General features: G+C 39.9%; 1 protein-coding gene across 9 annotated transcripts in view; it reads right to left on the bottom strand.

The window, feature by feature from the left end:
- Window positions 1-22,892, bottom strand: part of AHCTF1 (AT-hook containing transcription factor 1) — a 100,210-nt gene that overhangs the window by 29,995 nt on the left and 47,323 nt on the right. For all 9 annotated transcript variants that reach the window (XR_013415861.1, XR_013415862.1, XM_015127953.3 and 6 more), the window contains exons 18-24: window positions 21,707-21,830; window positions 21,490-21,546; window positions 20,520-20,666; window positions 18,507-18,694; window positions 9,571-9,715; window positions 9,363-9,494; window positions 8,425-8,575 (exon numbers count right to left, since the gene is read on the bottom strand). Coding sequence is in view for 7 of the 9 variants with exons in the window: in XM_015127953.3 (XP_014983439.1) it covers window positions 8,425-8,575; window positions 9,363-9,494; window positions 9,571-9,715; window positions 18,507-18,694; window positions 20,520-20,666; window positions 21,490-21,546; window positions 21,707-21,830 (944 nt within the window). In the remaining 2 variants the exon portion in view is untranslated. The remainder of the gene's footprint in view (window positions 1-8,424; window positions 8,576-9,362; window positions 9,495-9,570; window positions 9,716-18,506; window positions 18,695-20,519; window positions 20,667-21,489; window positions 21,547-21,706; window positions 21,831-22,892) is intronic.

Below are 22,892 nucleotides of genomic sequence, written 5' to 3'. Positions count from 1 at the left end.
TTCAAGCGATTCTCTGGCCTCAGCTTCCCAAGTAGCTGGAATTACACGCATAGCCACCATGCCTGGCTAATTTTTTTTTCTTTTTTTTTTTTTTTTGAGACGGAGTCTTGCTCTGTCGCCCAGGCTGGAGTGCAGTGGCATGATCTTGGCTCACTGTAACCTCTGCCTGCGAGGCTCAAGGGATTTTCCCGCCTCAGCCTCCTGAGTAGCTGGGACTACAGGCATGCGCCACCATGCCCTGCTAATTTTTGTATTTTTTATTTGTTTGTTTTTCTTTTTGAGACAGAGTCTCGCTCTTGTTGCCCAGGCTGGAATGCAGTGGTGCGATCTCGGCTCATTGCAAGCTCTGTTTCCCGGGTTCACGCCATTCTCCTGCCTCAGCCACACGAATAGCTGGGACTACAGGTGCCCACTACCATGCCCAGCTAACTTTTTGTATTTTTTAGTAGAGACGGGGCTTCACCGTGTTAGTTAGGATGGTCTCAATCTCCTGACCTCATGATCCACCTGCCTCGGCCTCCCAAAGTGCTGGGATTACAGGCATGAGCCAACGTGCCCAGCCATGTGTTTTGTTTTAAACAAATTGAAGGTCTGTGGCAACCCTGTGTCCAGCAAGTCTACTGGCACCATTTTTTCAACAGCATGTGCTTACTCCACTGACTAGCTGTTCCTCCTTGTCTCTCCCTTTCCCCAAGGACCTCCCTTATTCCCTGAGACTGACAGTATCTAAAAATTAAGCCAACAAATAACCCTACAAAGACCTCAGGTGTTCATGTGAAAGGAAGAGTCGCATGTCCATGACTTTAAATCAAAAGCTATACCTCTTATGCCAGTTAGCCAAGTTGTAAATGCAAAAAAGAACCTGAAGGAAATTAAAAGTGCTACTTCAGTGAACACATGAATGGGAAGTCAATGCCTGGCTTCAAAGGACAGGGTGACTCTGCAGTTAGGGGTTAATGTACTCGATGACTTTAAATTAAAAGCAATCACCATTCCAAAAATCTCAAGGCCCTTAAGAATGATGGGAAATCTACTATGCCTGCCTTCTATCCATGGAAAAAGCCTAGATGAAAACACATCTGTTGACAGCATGGTTTACCGAATATTTTAAGCCTACTGTTGAGAACTACTCAGAAAAAAAAAAGTCTTTTCAAATATTACTGCTCACTGATAATGCACCTGGTCACCCAGGAGCTCTGATGATGTACAGGGAGACGAATGCTGTTAGCAGGCAAGAAAACCCAACATCCATTCTGTAACCCTGGATCACAGAGTCATCTCGATTTTCAAGATATAATTTAGAAATACATTTCATAAAGCTATAGTTGTCACAGAGTGATTCCTCTGAGAGATCTGAACAAAGTCCTTTGAAAACCTTCTGGAAAGGATTCACCATTCTAGATGCCATTCAGCACATTCATAATTCCTGGGAGGAGTCAAACTGTACAATAAGAGGAGTTTGGAAGAAGGTGATTCCATCTTTCATGAATAACTTTGAGGGCTTCAAGACTTCAGTGGAGAAAACAACCGCAGATATGGGGGAAAGAGCAAGAGAACTAGAAAGAAGCAGAGCCTGGGCCAGGCATGATGGCTCATGCTTGTAATCCCAGCACTTTCGCAAGCCAAAGTGGGAGGATCACCTGAGGCCATGAGTTTGACAACAGCCTGGGCGACATAGTGAGGCCCTCTCTACAAAAAATAGCCAGGCATGGTGGCACACACCTGTAGTCTAAGCCACTCGGAAAGCTGAGGCAGGAGGATCACTTGAGCTCAGGAGGTCAAGGCTACAATGCACTATGATCATGCCACGGTACTAGAGTGTCTGTGACAGACTAAGACCTTGTCTCTTAAAAAAACAAAAACAGACTAAAGATGTGATAAATTGCTGTAATCTCATGATAAAACATGAATAAATGATGAATTGCTTCTTACAGATAGACAAACAAGTGGATTCTTGAGATGGAATCTACAGTGTTGAAATGATAAAGTGTAAACAGATGGAGGGTCTCCAGGGATTACGGGAATTTCACATTTAAAAGAGAAAAGTATAATACGTAAGCGGTATTTTAATTACTAGCTCCTCTAAAGAGTAATCTGGTAAAAATACCCTAAACTTTCTAGCTAAAAGAGGGTATAAAACCTTGAAAAAGGCTGGGCGCGGTGGCTCACGCCTGTAATCCTAGCACTTTGGGAGGCCGAGGCGGGCGGATCACAAGGTCAGGAGATCGAGACCACGGTGAAACCCCGTCTCTACTAAAAATACAAAAAATTAGCCGGGCGCGGTTGTGGGCGCCTGTAGTCCCAGCTACTCGGGAGGCTGAGGCAGGAGAATGGCGTGAACCCGGGAGGCGGAGCTTGCAGTGAGCCGAGATCGCGCCACTGCACTCCAGCCTGGGCGACAGAGCGAGACTCCGTCTCAAAAAAAAAAAAAAAAAAAAAAAACCCTTGAAAAAAAAAAAGCCCGAGGCTATTTACTTTCTCAGGGACCGGGTGTCTTTCCCAGGACAGGAAAACGGTTGTGTATCAAATACCGCCTCCTCAGAACCCAAAATTCTTGAAAATGGCCAGATTCTGTCATATATAAATTCCCAATTTGGGTATTTTAACAAAGCCTTTTTATAAAAAGCTACAAGAGCCGGAATCAGACCCTTTTAAATGAGATAAACAATACAACTGAGCCTTCAAAAAACTAAAAACAACTAACCAAGCAAACAAAAAGTGACTGCTGCTCCCACTGTAGCCTTGCTGAACTTGCTAAACCTTTGGACTTATCTGTCCCATAAATGGCAGGAAATAGCTAGCGGGGGGGGGGCACTTACCCAAATGCGAGGACCACTAAAAGGGGTGGTGGCTCATTTTTCTAACCAGCTTGACATGGTGGCCACGAAATGGCCCCCATGTCTTAGGACAGTGGTTACAAGTTGCCTAGTAATGAGAAAAGCTTAGAAACAAACCATGGGTCAGACATTAATGGTCTAGGTCCTCAGTTATCCAGAGTGCTAAAAACAGAGACACCATTTGCTTACTGAGGGGAGGATGTTACAACAGAAACTTAAACTAAGAGGCAGCCACATCAAGGTGTGCCAGATGCTTAACCCTGCCATGCTCCTGCCCACCTCCCAGGAACTGCCCCTACACAAATCCTCCACCACTGGTGGTAAAATGTATTCTCCTCAAAAGGACCTAAAATCAGGAACTGCCCCTACACAAATCCTCCACCACTGGTGGTAAAATGTATTCTAGTCAAAAGGACCTAAAATCAGGAACTGCCCCTACACAAATCCTCCACCACTGGTGGTAAAATGTATTCTCCTCAAAAGGACCTAAAATCAGGAATTGCCCCTACACAAATACTCAACCACTGGTGGTAAAATGTATTCTCCTCAAAAGGACCTAAAATCAGGAATTGCCCCTACACAAATCCTCGACCACTGGTGGTAAAACGTATTCTCCTCAAAAGGACCTAAAATCAGGAATTGCCCCTACACAAATACTCAACCACTGGTGGTAAAATGTATTCTCCTCAAAAGGACCTAAAATCAGGAATTGCCCCTACACAAATACTCAACCACTGGTGGTAAAATGTATTCTCCTCAAAAGGACCTAAAATCAGGAATTGCCCCTACACAAATCCTCGACCACTGGTGGTAAAACGTATTCTCCTCAAAAGGACCTAAAATAGCGAGACTCCGTCTCAAAAAAAAAAAAAAAAAAAAAAAAAGGACCTAAAATCAGGAACTGCCCCTACACAAATCCTCGACCACTGGTGGTAAAATGTATTCTCCTCAAAAGGACCTAAAATTAGGAACTGCCCCTACACAAATCCTCAACCACTGGTGGTAAAATGTATTCTCCTCAAAAGGACCTAAAATCAGGAACTGCCCCTACACAAATCCTCGACCACTGGTGGTAAAACGTATTCTCCTCAAAAGGACCTAAAATAGCGAGACTCCGTCTCAAAAAAAAAAAAAAAAAAAAAAAGGACCTAAAATCAGGAACTGCCCCTACACAAATCCTCAACGACTGGTGGTAAAATGTATTCTAGTCAAAAGGACATAAAAAACAAACCCTTTCAGAACTCTGAAGTTAACAAAGTCTTTGTTTGTAAATCAGAGTAACATCATAAAAAGGGGCCGAGAAAAACAAAGCATACAATGCTGTCCTCACCTGGAGTTAAGGAGGCTAACAGCCTACAATCCCTGACTAGATAGAGCCTTGTCTTCAGGACAGGTTAAGGCCATCACGTCTCCACAGACTCTAAGTATGCTTTCTCTGTAATCCATGCCTACAGTGCATTTTTTTTTTGAGGCCTCCTGACTGCAGACAATAAGGAGGTTAATCATATTAAAAATATTACAGCTATTAGAGGCAGCAGTACAGTTACCTAAAAGGGTAGCGGTGGCCTACTGCCAGGGTCACCAAAAAAATAAAAAATAAAAATTTGAGGTTATTAAAAATAATAATAACCTAAAGATACAGCTACTAAAAAGACAACCCAAACATGTGAACTTTACAAATGATCCTGATCCCGGACATCCTACTCCACAAGTGTTCACCTCTGGAATTAAAGCCAAATGGGAAGGGTATTTTCCACATTTAGATTCAGAAGGATGAACTATTAATGACAAAAAAAAAGAAAAAAAATCTAGATTCCCAAAAACCTAGGGTGGTCTATAACTAAATATGGTCATAGACCATCACATCATGGTAAAAAACAAAACAAATCTTATGCAATTAGTTAATAAAGATACCTGATCTAAAAGATAAAACATCAAGGATCTAACAGGTGTCTCCAATTTGTACAACATAACACCCAGATCGGGCTCCCTTGTGCCTCCACTAACCTAAGCTGTCAGCTGGGGTGGCATGCCAGGAAAAGACTGACAAGAAGACTTTACAGTGATGCCCCAGCACCCGAAAACTTCAGGTACCTACTAGTGTAGACACCTTTACTGGCTAAATAAAAGCCTTCCCTTGTCACACACAAAAAGACAAACGAGGTTGTCAGAGTTTTAATCAAAGACATCGTCTTGGGGTTTCTGGCTTACTCTGACCAATCCAGAGTGACAACAGAACTGCCTTCATTTACAAAGTTACTCAGGGGGTGTCCCCTGCCCTGGAAATTTAATAGAGGAGGTTACACACAACTTAAGAAATCTCAGTCATCTAAAAAGGTCAAGCATAGTAATAACACCATAAGGGTCATGCTAGCCAAACTATGCCAGGGAACTCAAAAACTGACTAAAGCTCCTTCCCATCACACTATCACGGGTGCTGAAAGGAAGTGGGACTTGGCCCTTTCCGATTACTATATAGAAGAGCTTGCTTGGCATGATGGAACCTTCAACATGAGCTGCTGTTGAGACCGAGAGGGGAGTAAAACATGCTGTCGATTTTAAAACATACAAACTCTCAAAATATGTGAAACCACAGTCTACTAGTTCCCACTGAGGTTAAGCTTCACCCATATTAACCTACAGACCGGGTTCACCGTAAGATTCAAAAATCCTAATCACCTCCGGACCAACTAAACTCTGTTTGGACCATGTGCTATTAACCACTCACTCTTCTCCTAAAATTCAGGGGCTCAGACCCTAAAAACCATCATTCCTGAGTGATGCTGCACTAGAGCCCTCAGATCAGGCTCTACTAGGTTCAACTTATTCCTATAAGCCAGTCTCTGACTTCTGGGGAAGGAATATTACACATTAAGTAAAACGTGCCCTTGCCATACTCGATATATTCAAACTTTCCCCCTTACAGAACTCTCCATACTCATTACTCTTCTGTAAAATAAAAAAATCTTAACTGGTGATAAATTACCATATAAAAAATAAACTCTTTCTCCCTCTACCGTTCAGTCCCTTTTATTACTGTGACTGACGGTCTCTGGAAAGACAATACATTAGTTAATTTCTCCTGCATCATAGCAAAGGGAAAGAATCTGTCCCAGTACTAAATATACTAGAGACAATACACTAGTCGATTTCTCTTGCATCACAGCAAAGGGAAAGAATCTGTCCCAATACTGAATATACGATAGACACCCACAAGCCTAGCTTGTCCAAGCCATGCAATTTGTGGTGACCTCAAACTTCATTTTCACCCCACAAAACTGGAGCAAGCTCCCCTTTCCTGCAGTTATCCCCTCCACAAAAACGTTCCTTATGTCACCTTGACTAACACATCTATAGTAAATACTACTTACTGTGTAAGTCCTACTAAACTATTCAACTGTAGGTCAAATATACAGGCACTATGATATTCTTTCAACACAGACTTACTACACTGACATTGTCAGTGTAGTAAGTGACACTGTCAGTGTAGTAAGTGACACTGTCAGTGTAGTGACACTGTCAGTGTAGTAAGTGACATTGTCAGTGTAGTAAGTGACATTGTCAGTGTAGTAAGTGACACTGTCAGTGTAGTAAGTCTGACCCAAAAGGGAGGTACCGGCTGCTGCTTCCGACACTACCACCTGCCACCTCAATACAACTCACTACTGTCCTGACACAATCACCATTCATATTTCAATATTAAAAACAGTATTTTAAAATATTTAGCATTTTAAAATATTTTTTAATAATAGAGACAACCCACTAAATAAAACTCACGACAAAGAGTGCCAAACTCCAGTTTCTAGTATATACAAGTAGACATGCCAACAACTTACGATAAAATTTCAGCTGACTAAAGAGACTAAGACTATCTTTGATGTGGGCCTCTGTCTCCCTTATATAAAGACAACACCTAAAGCCAAATAACATACTATTAAATGTCTCTATCTTCAGACAAATACATGTCCCTCTGAGGCATGTATTCCTCTACATGCTAAGCAAACAAAAAGTGACTGCTGCTCCCACTGTAGCCTTGCTTAACCTGCTAAACCTTTTGACTTATCTGTCCCATAAATGGCAGGAAATAGCTAGCTGGGGGAGCACTTTCCAAATGCTAGGACCACTAAAAAGGGTGGTGGCTCATTTTTCTAACCAACCTGACGTGGTGGCCATGAAACGGCCACCCAAAAAAATATATACCCCACTGCCAGGCTGCCTTGGATTCCTTCCCTTCACCCTGTTTAACATGAACTTATCCCTACGTCTTGAACCTCTCAATAAAATCTGTATCTTCCAAATTTAAAAAATTCAACTATAGCTGCTCTTATTACAACAATACCAGCCATTACAACCTATCCTGAGATCTTGAAATATATTTAAATTTAGCATCTAAAAATGTTCACTCCTTTAACATCTCTAGACACGCATCCCTGATCAACATTAAAAAGTTACAAAAAAAACTGACCTCCATCTCTCAGCCCTCAAGAATGACGAGTGACGTATCTCCAGGGAGAAAATTTGTAAACAGAGAGTTTCCCAGGATTACAGAAATTTAATCAACTATCAGCCTTTTTACAGCCTCCCGCTATTTAGCCGGTTTCTTCCTAAACCCTATGTAAAATATTAGTCACCTACTTTGTTAAAACCATCTCCTGACAGGCCAACAACTTATATTATAGATAAACCAGAATGAACTTTCTTTACCACCATACTAAAGTCTCCACCCCAGGAGGTGCTACAGCTTCCTTACCATGACAGAGACCTATATACTGACATAATAACTAAGTCTACACAACCGGGACCACTCCTTCACATACAACGACACCACCTCTCCCCTCTCCAGAAAACCCTCTTGTCACTCTCCCTCAGCTGGACACTGCTTTGGAGAATCCTCCCGGTGTTGTCCTCCTTACTTAGAAGCCAAATAATAAAAAGTCCGATTGACCAAAACCTGCCTTCTTATAGAGTAGTTTGTTACTCAACAGGCATTTAGAATATTACATAAACTTAAGATGACAGGGCAGAGGCAAGGTTTGAGAGGACTGACTCATTCTGAAAGTTCTATGGCTAAAATGCTATCAAACAGTATCACATGCTACCGAGAAACTCTAGTGAAAGGAAGAGTAAACTGACATGGCAAACTTCACTGTGTCATCATAAGAAACTGTCACAGCCACCTCAACCTTCAGTAATCACCATGCTGATCAGTCAGCAGCCATCAACACTGAGACAAGATCCTCTATTGGCAAAAGGATTATACCTCACAGAAGGCTCAGATGATCGTTAGCATTTTTTAGCAATATTGCATTTCAAAATTAAGGTATGCACACTGGTTTTAAGAATAATGCTACCGCACACTTAAAAGTATAGTGTAAACATTATGCAACGGGAAACCAAAAATTGAGAAGACTAGCTTTATCGTGATAGTCACTTTATTGCAGTGATCTGGAACCAAACCAGCAATATCTCCAAGGCATGCCTGTGAGTGTTAGCGAAAGTAGCTAAATTTAAGGTGGTTTCAGAAAAGTAATTATTCAGTATCGTTTTTGATCCAATAGATTATGATATTCTTCAATGAAATTCTTACCTAATCGAAAAACTGATGATGTTGACAGATGGTAAGGCTTAGCTCGTTCAACAGCTAATTTTCGATGGACTCTAGGAAGGATTTTTCCATACTGGTCTAATATAGAATTTCGAGCCAGTGATCTCTCCCGCAAACGAGGATCACGATCATTCTATTAAATATCAAAATTGATAAGAAATTTAACCTTCAAAATGTTAGGTGCTATAATTCTATATTTAAAATAAAATATATTTAATAAATAAAATTCTACCATTTAAAATAAAACTACGAATATCCAAAAATATCTTCCTCCTACCTACATATCCATTTTTCCAAACCAAGAACTTCATCCACATATCTAATTGTTTTATCAATCCTTACCCATCAATAAATTCCAAATCTCTGCTACCAAGCCTTTGTTCTTCACAACTAATAAAAACAATGGTTATTAAGCCTCCATACGTGTCAGGCAACATTCTACTTTACACACATCTCTGTGCATCCTCAAAACCACCTCACAAGGAGACGTTATCATTTTATAGTTGATAAAACCAAGACTGAGAGTGTGTCCCAAGCACACAGAGTGAATGAAGAATTAGTCTGACCCTCGAAGTCCAATGATCTTGTACTATATGACCCTTACTGCTGGCCTCTACGTCCTCCTCTACCACACAATGATCTTTGTACTATGTAACTCCTACTGCTGGCCTCTACATCTTCCTCTTGTTTTCCCTGACTGAAATGGCATTATTGTAGGCAGACATCAGAACACAAATGGCATACATAAAAGAATCAGGTAGTAATACCGTGTTCTCAATTCTGTTACAGAGATAACTGAGGATTCAAAGTAATGCTAGGCACAGTGGTTACCAAACTGTAATCTCTTATATAACAAACCAAAAAAGTCTCCAGTTTTCCTTATTCTCTTATCCCCCATAATAAGACAACTTGAATCATACCATAACATTAATCTTCAGAGTTTGGTTCAGCTTCAAGGCAGGCACATAATTAGCACGCTGCAAATGGTGCACTAAAAGGAATTCATGATTCTGAACACTGGCACTGGACTGTAAAAAATTCACTAAACATTCCTAAAAAGAACAAAATAGACTGTCAACTACCAATTTACCTTGAATTTCTGACAAGTTTACACGGGTAAGTAATTACCTGCTCAGTGTCTGTAAACGGCAGCTTCAGTAAATCTTCCATTAAGCCCATTTCCTGACAGACTTCATACATGTGCTTTAGTAACTCCTCTATATTCAACCTATTGCAATGCTGCCGCAAAAAACTCCAGGCTTCAACCATGCATCTGAAAGCATATTTATCAAAGTTTAGTTTTAGAAAAATTTATTTAAATGTACAAAACAAGAAATCTAAACGTAGAATCTCAAAGATACTTTGTAAAGTATCTTTACAAATAATTTAAAAGTACTTTAAAAAATTTGTTGAATACTAAGTATTGTATAAAGAATCTTGCTAATAATGTCAGTAAAATGACACGTTTAAAGAATTTTGTGCTGCTTTTTAGACATAAAATAATAAAAACGCAAAGTACACAAAACTTCAAAGAAGACAAAAAACGAATGTGGCCTGGATAGAGCTGAATGATTGGTGTGGTGTGACAGAGGAACGTCAGGCTTTTAAAGCAGTGACACTCAGTGGGAAGTGTGGGAAAGACAGAGACCTACACGTGGAGTCAAGCACACTGTGTTCATGGGGAAGGGAGAGCAGAGCTTAGCAGTAGATGTTTTTTGGTTGATTTGCAGCAAGATTAGATTGGAGAACTTGGGTTAAATTTGGCAGTCTCAGATACCATGCAGAGGTGCTGAGACGTCCTTTGGTGGGCAATAAGATCATTTAAATGAAGGAGTGTTTCTTACACAGAAGTCTCCCAGAATCAGGTGGGAGGTTTTCTTATTATTATTTATTTGTTTAAATGCCAGTGTTCAACTCATACCCCACCAACAGCATTGTCTTGAAGGTTCACTTGAGCATATCTATAAAAATTATAATTAGATATAGGTCAGGACCCAATGATCCCAATGCAAAGAATACAGTCTACAGAAACACCAGCAAAAATTGCATAAAGATTAAGTATAAGAATATATAGTGAGGGCCAGGCATAGTGGCTCATGCCTGTAATCCCAACACTTTGGGAGGCCAGGGCGGGCAGATCACTTGAGCCTAGGAGTTCAAGACCAGCCTGGGCAATGTGATGAGACCCTAACTACAAAAAATACAAAAATTGGCCCAGCGTGGTGGTGTGTGCCTGTCGTCCCAGCTATTCAGGAGGCTGAGGTGGGAGGATTGCTTGATCCTAGGAAGTCATGGCTGCAGTGAGCTATGATCATGCCACTGCACTCCAGCCTGGCAGACAGAGCAAGATTCTCTTTTTGAAGAACAAGAAAAAAAAGAATATATGGTGAAACAATGAATTATGATGTAGCCCTATATGAGGAAAATATGTATTAACTTGGAAAATCATTAGTTTTTTTTTTTTTTTTTTTTTTTTTTTTTTTTTTTTGAGACGGAGTCTCGCTCTGTTGCCCAGGCTGGAGTGCAGTGGCCTGATCTCAGCTCACTGCAAGCTCCGCCTCCCGGGTTCACGCCATTCTCCTGCCTCAGCCTCCCGAGTAGCTGGGACTACAGGCGCCCGCCACCTCGCCCGGCTAGTTTTTTGTAGTTTTAGTAGAGACGGGGTTTCACTGTGTTCACCAGGATGGTCTCGATCTCCTGACCTCGTGATCCACCCGTCTCGGCCTCCCAAAGTGCTGGGATTACAGGCTTGAGCCACCGCGCCCGGCCAATCATTAGTTTTTTAAAAAGCAAGTTAAAAACAGTATGAAAATGATAATTTTAAAAATTAACCAATAAAACTTCTGTTTACATACTTATTTAAATAGAAAAGAAAAAGTTCTGAAGATATACACTAAGAATGGTAGTGATCACTCTGGCAGTTAAAATTTTTGGAGAGGCTGACGACTTCCAAGGTAGAATAAAAATGGCAAGCCTGCACCGCCCCAGACTGTCTGTGAACACAGAGTTACTCGGTGAAGCAAACGGTACCACTCTTGGCAGATCAGGGCCATCTGCTAATTTTGTTGTTCTGGGACTAGAATATTTTCACATATTCCACAGGGCTTATACAGGCCAACAGTCAAGAAGCACAATGTGTAGAGGTATTCCCTAAAAATTTACATCCGAAATTGCCTCGTACTTCTCTTACTAGACAGTGGAATCATTATAACTTGAGTGTAGAAGAGTGTTCATCTGTGTGTCCATGTGCACAGAAATATGGTCATTTTTCCCTAAACCAAAATCTAGAAACCTTAAAAGCAGAACATTTTTGAACAAAGAAAAACAGAGAATAAAATGAACATTTCATTATTAAATTTCACAACAAGGTTGATTTCTCTAATGTATACAAAGCGGCTATAAATCAGTAAGATAAATCCCAACAACACAGGAAAAAAAGCCAAAGATTTTAATGGGCAGGTCACAAAAGAAATAGCTCTTTTAAAAACAGATACTTTTATTATTATAGTGAGACCAAACATACTAACACTACCATTTTCACCTATGAGATGAAGAGACAAAAAATACCTGGTACACTGTGTTGATAAAAAACATAGCACATGGTAATTGAGAGGAGGATTAAGTTGGCATAACCTTGATGGAGGGCAATTTGCCCTACTTGTCAAAATTAAACTACCAAAATTACGAGGGCAAACATCCTTTCACGTTAGGATTTTATTCTATAAATTGGCACATGTGCAATATGTGTGGTTATTCATCATAGCATTGTTTAAAATGGCTAAAGGTCGAAACAACCTAAATGTTCATTACAGAGAACTATTAATAATTAGGGCAAGGTGTGGCAGCTCAAGACTGTAATCCCAGCACTTTGGGAGACTGAGATAGGTGGATTGATCACCTGAGGTCAGGAGTTCGAGACCAGCCTGGCCAACATGGCGAAACCCTGTCGCTATTAAAAATACAAACATTAGTCAGGCATGATGGCGCATGCCTGTAATCCCAGCTACTTGGGAGGCTGAGGCAGGAGAATCGGCTTGAACCCGGGAGGCGGAGGTTGCAGTGAGCCGAAACCGCTCCACTACACTCCAGCCTGGGTGACAAGTGAGACTCTTTTCCCCCAACCCCGCCAAAAAAAAGGGAGAACTAATTAAAAAAATAAAGGTACAGCCATCCAAATAATGAACTACTATGCAACAGTTAAAAAGCAAATCCTTTATGTAATTATAAAATTAGCACCAAACTAAAGTGAAAAAAAGTATATTGCACAAGGGTGTACAGTCAGAAGGGTATACAGTGTACTGTTTTTATTTGTTAAAAGGATTTAGTGGGAGAGAACATATAGGCATTTGTTAACATTTGTTTAGAAGATCTTAGGAAGAATACACTAGAAGTTATTCACAGTACTGGGTACTAAGAGGAAACAGGCAGTTGGGAATTCACTATGTCATCGTTCTTACCTCTTAAAACACTGAAGCATGTAAATAGCTTATCATCAAAAATAAATAATATGTCTCTCCCCCAGCCCATAGGCATTATATATTTTTAAAATTTTCCACTTTAAGCCGGGCATGGTGGCTCACGCCTGTAATCTCAGCACTTTGGGAGGCCGTGGTGGGCGTTATCATAAGGTCAGGAGTTGGAGGCCAGCCTGACCAACATGGTGAAACCCCGTCTCACTAAAAATACAAAAATTAGCCAGGCATGGTGGCAATGCCTGTAATCCCAGCTATTCAGGAGCCTGAGGCAGGAGAATCACTTGAATACAGGAGGTGGAGGTTACAATGAGCCTAGATCGCGCCATTGCACTCCATCCAGCCTGGTGGACACAGCGAGACTCCAACTCAAAAAAAAAAATTTCCACTTTAAACTGTGATATCTACTCCCAGTTGCTCAGACATACTAGCAGGAATAAGAAACTTATTTTATGATTTACCAAATATTTAACAATCGTATACAGAGTATTTTTAACAACAAATGACAAATGATTATGTTCTTTCCCAGTTTCCCCCATAGCAGGAAAACACTTTCAACTTCAAGAAATTCATTGCCAACACTTAGCAAATGTTTGAAAACAAAGTCTCCAAATCCTCACTATTCTCTTTCTTCCTACAGAAGACAATAATGATGCTAGGAAGAAGAGTAAGAAAATTAATTTATGAAAGGCTAGGCTAGCATGTTGGCAGTAAAAGATATAGAAGTCATTTTAATAAGGAATGCATGGGGGTTCTCAGCAATACAGCAAAGATAGACTGAAAACCCATCCTGTGGCAAACTCTCTAAACGTGCTAGACGAAATATAAACATGCATTATAAAATGCACGGTGGAGACCACAATACAAAAAGACATTCAAGAGAGGTAAACAACCAAGCACTGATTTCTCGTGACTAGAGTAAAGTAAAAAGACTGGGGAAAGACACATACAGGATATAAATAAAAAAGATTGTGTGTCTACACTAACAATTATTCATGATAAAGAAGGTTACCATATAATAATTTTAAAAGTCATTTTTAAAAAGAACAAACTAAAACTCTTATGTACCTAAAATTCAAAATACAAAAAGCTGGCAATACTGTGAGGAACTGAGACATCCACCATTAGTGTCAGCAACTTCGCGTACTCAGTAACTCACAAAACAGACCAGGAAAAAAAATTATTAAGGACACAGAAAGATTAAAACCATGCAACGAACAAACTTGATCATGGGGACAAATATATTTAACATTTCACCTATTAAATGGAGAATACATTGAGTACTTATCAGTGGGTAAATCAAGTCTTACCCCAAAAAATTTTTTTAAATAGAAGCAGGGTTGGCTGGGCAAGGAGGTTCACACCTGTAATCCCAGCACTTTGAGAGGCTGAGGCAGGCGATCACCTGAGGTCAGGAGTTGGAGACCAGCCTGACCAACATGGTGAAACCCTGTCTCTACTAAAAATACAAAAATTAGCTGGGTGTGGTGGCGGGCGCCTATAATCCCAGCTACTCGGGAGGCTGAGGCAGGAGAATCGCTTGAATCTGGGAGGCAGAGGTTGCAGTGAGCCAAGATCGTGTCACTGCACCCCAGCCTGGGCAACAGAGCAAGACTGTCTCAAAAAAAAAAAAAAAAAAAAAAGGAGAAGAAGCAGGGTCTCCCTATGTTGCCCAGCCTGGTCCTGAACTCCTGGGCTCAAGTGATCCTCCTACTTCAGCCTCCCAACGTGCCGGGATTACAGGCATGAGCCACTGTGCCTGGCCTTTATTATTATTACTTTTAAACAGAGCAAGTCTTAGCAAAATTTTACAGGTCAGGTACCACATGGATCACATTATATGATTACAATATAATTAGCCAACAACACAATTTTTTAAATTCATTATTTGTAAATTAAAACTTCTAAATCATAGGGAAAATAAATAACCATAATGAAAATTTAAAAATATTTAGAACAGAATCATCTATTAAAATGGTGGGATGCTGCTAAGGTGCTATGTAGGACATTCGATTTATATTTTTGTATTACCAAAAAAAAAAAAAAGCTGAAAATGAAACAATCACCCAACCTGAGTTAAAAGTACAGCAAAAATGCCGGGCGCGGTGGCGCAAGCCTGTAATCCCAGCACTTTGGGAGGCCGAGACGGGCGGATCACGAGGTCAGGAGATCGAGACCATCCTGGTTAACACGGTGAAACCCCGTCTCTACTAAAAATACAAAAAACTAGCCGGGCGAGGTGGCGGGCACCTGTAGTCCCAGCTACTTGGGAGGCTGAGGCAGGAGAATGGCGTGAACCCGGGAGGCGGAGCTTGCAGTGAGCTGAGATCCGGCCATTGCACTCCAGCCTGGGTGACAGAGCGAGACTCCGTCTCAAAAAAAAAAAAAAAAAAAAAAAAGTACAGCAAAATAAACCCACGTAACATAGAAAGAAGAAAAATTATGCCTATACAAAAGGATTTTTCAGGTTTCTTGTACATTTATAATCCTAAGACTGAATAATCAGTGTTAGTAGCTGAATTATCTATAGTCTTTATTTATCAGTCTGTCACTGTACAGCGCATCATGGTTAATTTGCACGTAAAACAGCCACGCCACAGTTGTGATGGTATGTCCGTACACACAGCTCATAAAACTGAAAAGCTACCAGCATGAAGTTTTAGAGAAATGCAAAGATGCTCTTAATGAGGAAACTCAGAATCAGAGAGGATAACTAAACTGCTTTTGATCCTATTTCAGAAAGTGGCATAGTTTAGATTTAAATCCAAATCTATTTGAGTCCAAAGATTTTGCTCTTAACATCTTTGCTACAATAAATGGCTGTTTCAATAACATTATTTGTAAGGGTGCAAATTAATAAACAATATCACTAACATAAATAAATAGTTCAAAACAGGGCAAAACCTCCTCAGGTCAGAAGTGAGGGTGTACCGTCAGGACGGTGAGTGTGGGGAGAGTGTTAGTGTTTGATGGTTTTTTTTTTTTTTTTTTTGAGACTGAGTCTGGCTCTGTCGCCCAGGCTGGAGTGCAGTGGCCGGATCTCAGCTCACTGCAAGCTCCACCTCCCGGGTTTACGCCATTCTCCTGCCTCAGCCTCCCGAGTAGCTGGGACCACAGGCGCCCGCCACTTCGCCCGGCTAGTTTTTTGTATTTTTTAGTAGAGATGGGGTTTCACCGTGTTAGCCAGGATGGTCTCGATCTCCTGACCTCGTGATCCGCCCGTCTCGGCCTCCCAAAGTGCTGGGATTACAGGCTTGAGCCACCGCGCCCGGCTTGATGGTTTAAATATTAAAACTTTTTCAGCCATTTCAACTGTCTTTATGCAATCAAATCATTTGAGTGTTAGACCATGATGCAGCCTAACTTCTTTGACTTTTAGTTCAAATTTCCCAAATGTAACCTCTATCCATGGTTCAAGGACATACTGATTAAACACTGCTGGACTAGAGTTGTAGGTACTTGAACAAATTAGGTGATTATGTATGACCGCGGGAGATACTCAGAAACTTTGTTTTCTTGAATAAGTCCTTGTAAATCAGCTTGTTTTCTTGTTATTTGCTTCTCTCTGATAAAAGTGAAGTGTAAAGTATGCTGTTATATAATCTCCTGGGCAATAAACACGGCTGCCTTTTGCAAAATTATCAGTTCAAACATTTAAGCAGCTTTAAGGTGCTTCAATAAAAACTATCACCTGCACTTCCAACAGCGTTCTCTGACTTTTTAGCAACACTCACGTCATTCTCTATTTTACAGGACTAGTAATTATTTTTAAACATTTCTTAAATCTGAATACAAGCTATCTCACAAATAGAATTTTGAGTGGTTGTTTTTATTTCTGTATTTAATGTATAGGAGCCTTAATGCGCTAGTTTTCTGGGGAATCGATAACTGAGACTTTTTCCAACTTAAGAGAAATAAGGTTTAGAAATTAAACTATTTATTAGTGTTTGTTTACTATATGGCAAAGGTAAAGGAAATGAGAACCCAGCAAATCAGAGAAACATGCTCTGGATGAATTAAAGGAGGACACTTGGAATCAAAAGAAGGAAAAAAATCAGCAAACTTCCAAACATGTTTCTTCCAAAGTTCCAACACTTGCCCTTCTGATGGAAGTATTAGTGATAAGTATCAACACTTTAACATCACTAAAGAGAGATATATGCAAATGAAAAAAATTTATATGCCGGTTTCCAACCCAGTACTATAATGCTTAACCCATTTATTCAAGTTATCACATTTAACTTCTTTAAATTATTGTTCTTACAGTAAATCTTCTTGAAACTACAATTTTGATCTCAGAAAAAATTTCAGTATTGATTCTAGATTTATTAAGCTATCTAAACATTTTTGCTAAGCCAGATTATTTCAACAAGTACTTGCTAATTCATTACTGTTAAGGTTCTATGTCTAATCAATCTATTATTAAACTTCAAAACTTTTCTTCTGCCTGAAATTTGTAGATCTTACCCTCTTATCCTTAGAAGTACATGCTATTTAACCAAAGAGAACCAAGAAAATGTAACTTTCAGAGTGCTGATGCAGAATTGATAATTGGTTCATATATAACACAGTGAGGTAAAGTAATTTCTAAAAATATAAAAACGATCAATAGGGTTGAATAAAACCAATAAAAGTGGTATAAAGTAAGCCTAGTAAGGAATTTCAGCTCCAAGCAACGTCTCCAGCTTAGTTCATAAGAAAACCCAATAACCACACCACTGTACTTCCAATCATGCCATTTAGCTTTCTCACAGTTACTATGTAGGTGAGACTATAATAATCATTATTATGTAAATGGCAAATACACTGATTAGAGAACATTAAAATCTGCAAAAAGAAGAAACAAAGATATCACTTGCTCAAATCTGGTTGAAGTATTAAGACGTGAAATCAGACACTTCCTTAAATTAAGATTTTCTTTCTATGAGGATGCAATAGGGCAAATGCAATGACAAAATTCAAATACAAAGAATTCCAATACTCAAACAACCAATATTAACAAAAATATCAGCGTACCACTACTGAATACAAATTCTCAATCTGCAACTCTGTATCACTTCATTCTTCCTCTCTATTCCTGACTCCTTTTCAGCATACTAAACCCTCAGCTGTCCAGGCAGGACAACTGTCAATGTTGTCAATTAGCAACAAATATAACTGTAAATCTCAATTTGGCACCCCTTCCTTTTATTCAAGGTACTTATCTTATTCTAGATAAAAGGTGTTGTATGTTTTCCTTAACACTGAAAGACCAATAAGTAATGCAACAAAGTAAAATATTATACAGTTGTCCCTCAGTATCCGTGGGGGGACTGGTTCCAGGATCCCCAAGGATACCAAAATCTACCCATACTCAAGTTTCAAAGTTGGTCCTGCAGAGCCTATGTATATGAAAAGCTGACCTTCCACATATGCAGGTTTTACATCCCATGAATACTGTATTTTCAATCTGCATCGATGCAGAACCCACTAATACAAAGGACTGAATTTACTGACTTAAGGGCCAACTGTATATTGCCATTATCTATTTCATCAATTCCATTTTATTAACAGATATGATAAGGAGTTTATACTTTCAAAAGATGTACTTACCTATTAAAAAGCAAAACAGTGAGGTGAAGGATAACATCGCTACCACTGGACACTGTCGGCTTCATTGTCTGAATATATCTGAGGGCCTGTCTATGCTCGCCTTGACTCATGAATGCCTGAATAATCTTTGAATGTTGCCATGACAAAGGTTTCGCAGTAGCTGGATGAAACAAAAGATCCAAACCACTCTGGAAATAACATGAAAAGTGTTAAATATAAACATAATCCTATACATTTAGACAAAGCAGCTAAACCTAACACTAAAAAACCACAAAAATCAAGGTAAGACCATTCAAATATAAGCTGAAAAAATCTACTTTAATCTGTGGTATATAGAGTTGCCTCTCAGTATCTACAGGATCCTTATCTGTAGACTGAACTAAGTGCAGACAGAAAACATTTGCAAAAATAAGGCTGGGCGCGGTGGCTCATGCCTGCAATCTCCACACTTTGGGAGGGAGGCTGAGACAAGCGGACTGCTTCAGCTCAGGAGTTCAAAACCAGCCTGGGCAACATGGCAAAACTCAGTCTCTAAAACAAACAAAAGTAAGTTTAAAAAAAAATTAAAAAGTGCAGTGGCGCATGCTTATACTCCCAGCACTGTGGGAGGCTGAGGTGGGCAGATCAGCTGAGGTCAGGAGTTCAAGACCAGCGTGGTCAACATGGTGAAACCTCATCTCTACTAAAAATGTAAAAATTAGCCAGGCAGGGTGGTGTGTACCTGTATTCCCAGCTACTTGGCAGGCTGAGGCAGGAGAATCGCTTGAACCCGGGAGGCACAGGCTGCAGTGAGCCAAGATCACGCCACTGCACTTCAGCCTGGGTGACAGAGCGAGACTCCATCTCAAAATAAATAAATAAGAATAAAAAATAACAGTATAACGATAAAACATAATACAAATAAAAACAATACAGAATAAACTATTCACACAGCATTTACATTGTATTAGATACTATAAGTGATCTAGAGATGATTTAAAATACCCAATGAAATGTAAATACCACGTAAATAACTGTTATAGTGTAATGTCCAGGAAATAGTGACAAGAAAAATGTCTGTACATATTCAGCACAGACCCAGTTTTTTCCCGAGTATTTCTGATCTGTGGCTTGAAGCCACGGATGTGGAATCCATGGACAGAGAGGGCCGATGGTATACAAGAGGATGTGCATAAGGTATATGCAAACACTATGCCATTTTATGTAAGAGACACGAGCCTCTGTGAATTTTGGTATGTTTCTGGATCCCGAAACCAATTCCGCCCAGATACTGAGCGATAACTGTATTTTAAAGAATAAAAGCCTTATCAAAAACCTGACACCTCTGAGACTGTATCACACTAATTTATAAGATCGTCCCATCCCCAATTTCACACATCAAGGCCAAATCTTGCCTTCCATGGTTCCCCCAACACCCCAAACATATCTCTAATATAACAATCACTGTATCTGCACTATCATAATTACTTAGTAGTGTCCTTCTTTAAACAGTAAGAAATCTTGGGTTCTGAATTGTTACATTTATATTCTTGCCTTCTAAAATAGTGCTTGGTAAAGGTACTGATTAAACTGAGTCCTTCCTCAACTATTTTTAGAAGTAGACTGTATCAGGCCGGGCGCGGTGGCTCAAGCCTGTAATCCCAGCACTTTGGGAGGCCGAGACGGGCAGATCACGAGGGCAGGAGATCGAGACCATCCTGGCTAACACGGTGAAACCCCGTCTCTACTAAAAAATACAAAAAACTAGCCGGGTGAGGTGGCGGCGCCTGTAGTCCCAGCTACTCGGGAGGCTGAGGCAGGAGAATGGCGTAAACCCGGGAGGCGGAGCTTGCAGTGAGCTGACATCCGGCCACTGCACTCCAGTCTGGGCGACAGAGCGAGACTCCGTCTCAAAAAAAAAAAAAAAAAAAAAGAAGTAGACTGTATCATATCTTTTAATATCAATTTAAATTATGTGTATTTTCTAAAATTCTAGTAATTCATGAAGTTTAAGCTGTAAGTGAATAGACTTACCTCAAAGTCATTATGATCTATCAACCAAAGACCCTGAATAAGTTTAACTTGGCCCCAAGAAATGGCAAATACAGTTGGGAAAGATTCAATGGGAGTGTCCGTTTTGTTGGGAAAGGAATACATAATATCAAGTAGCAAATAAATGGTCTTTGAAAAAGCAGATTAAGGACAATAAAATACAACAACAAAAACCTCCTACATATGTATTTACAATACGTGGCAACAAAATGTAGCATTAAGAGACCTGAAAGGCCCGTTTTTAGTGTTTAAAAGCCGTCATGGAGAGTCAGCAATGAGAGGATAGTTTTAGTAAATGTAGGTAAAACTGGTCCCACACCAACTCCATTCATTCTCAGTATTTTATTACCAGCACCACAAAGGAGATAAAGTGAATTTTTATGAAGTCAGTAGCTCAGTAAATAAGAAACAAAGATATATGCAAATTTCTAGTGATCCAGCAAAAGATGGCAGCTTAATCAGACATCATCTAGCTTATAAATTATAAATGGAATTACACATTTTTAGACTAAGTAATTAACATTAGCACAAAAATATTATCACAAAGACTACAGGACTCAAATAACACCTAAGGTAATATCACACTAACTTATAATGTATTCATTTCCAGCACAGAGGTTAACGCCACTGAGAGAGACCACTTGGTAGTAGTATTTTAGAGCAACTGTTGTTAACTTTTTGAGTGTCTTGGACACACTTAAGTATCTGATAAAAGCCCAAGTACCCTATACCTAGAAAAACAAATATAAAACAACATTGTGCATATAGTTTTAGGTTAATCATAGGCCATCTGAGCCCAAACAACAGATCCTGGCTTAATACCTCCTTAAAAAAACAAAACCAAAATTCAACCTTGCAATTGAGATCACATTAGATATGTCAGGTTTCTACTACTCTTGAAATTTTATAATTTTAATAATACATAAACACTGGATAAAACTTAAAAGGATACGATAGAATGTTTGGCTGCTTCAGTAACGCCGTCTAATAGGTACATATCAAGTACTGCCTATAAAACAAAGAGATAAAACCTTCAGTGGATCTTATAAGGTCATTCATTCATTCATGCTTCTTGTTTTCCCAAGTCTGTGCCAGACACGCAGCTAAGCATGTCTCCTCCCTCCCCAGCTTTGTAGACTCTAAGTGATAGCACATTACTGCAAACCTACATGTAGACTAGCAGGAGGATATTTTCCTGTGCCTCCTTCATCTCGTTTCCACAACTTCTCAATTCGCTCTCCTAACTGAGAAACCAGTCCATCAATCATCAAGCAATCGGGGTTCCACTTCCCTCTGCAATCAGGGAAAAGTTAAGACTTATTTAATATCACTGTTAATTAATATCAAAGCAACCAGCATCAAAATATTAAAAGCAACAATCCCAACTATCAAAGACAGAAGAGTCTGGGCATGATGGCTTATGCCTGTAATCCCAGTGATTTGGGAGGCCAAGGCAGGAGGATCACTCGAGGTCAGGAGTTTGAGACCAGCCTGGGTTACAAAGCAAGACCCCATTTCTAAAGAAAGTACAAAAACTAGCTGGGCATGGTGGTGTGCACCTGTAGTCCTAGCTACTCAGGAGGATGCGGAAGGAGGATCGTTTGAGCCCAGGAGTTTAAAGTGAGCTATACACATGCCACTGCACTGCAGCCTGGGCAACAGAGACCCTGTCTCTAAAAAGAGAGAGAGAGAAGAGAATTGGGAATTGGACCCTAGTTAACATGATGAGAACTACAGACATCAAGGAGAGTTAGTCGGATAAGCCCTTAAGTTGCCTCCAGTTCAGTCATCAGCAAGCCAGTCAGTCAAGGTGAGGTCCCCAGGTGGTCCATCTAGCCAGTGACCATTCTATTTTTCACCATATTAAGCAAACTACCACAGAGTATAAAGCCCAGCATAGTGAAAATACTGAAGTTCAAAGACAGAAAGTTAAAGTTTCTGTTTCATCACTTGGGTTAGTCTTTTATCCTCAGTGATTCCTTTACTCAAATATCTATTACTGAGCGCCTATGATGTGACATGCAAATATTGTCCCTGTTTCCTTTTCTTTTCTCTTCTTTTTTTCCCTTATTTCCTTTTCTAATTGTGAATAGCGGCAGCACCTACTACTCTTTGAGGTTGTCCAACGAGTCAGGCACTGCACTAGAGGCCCTGCACACATTATTTTATTTAGCTTTATACAGACTTCATAACTTATATAACAAATAGGATTAGAAAGCATAACAAAGCGCCAAGGATATACACTTAGGAAATAACAGATCTAGAATTGTAAAATATCCTAATCAATCTTCCAAGCTAATGCTCACTCTCCTAACTTGGTCATTCTAAAGCACTGGTTCCCACAATTGCCATGCA

This window comes from Macaca mulatta, chromosome 1 (assembly GCF_049350105.2).
Source record: "Macaca mulatta isolate MMU2019108-1 chromosome 1, T2T-MMU8v2.0, whole genome shotgun sequence".
NCBI lineage: Eukaryota > Metazoa > Chordata > Mammalia > Primates > Cercopithecidae > Macaca > Macaca mulatta.
Note: the sequence above shows the minus strand (reverse complement) of the source record. Positions and strands in the feature narration are given on the sequence as shown.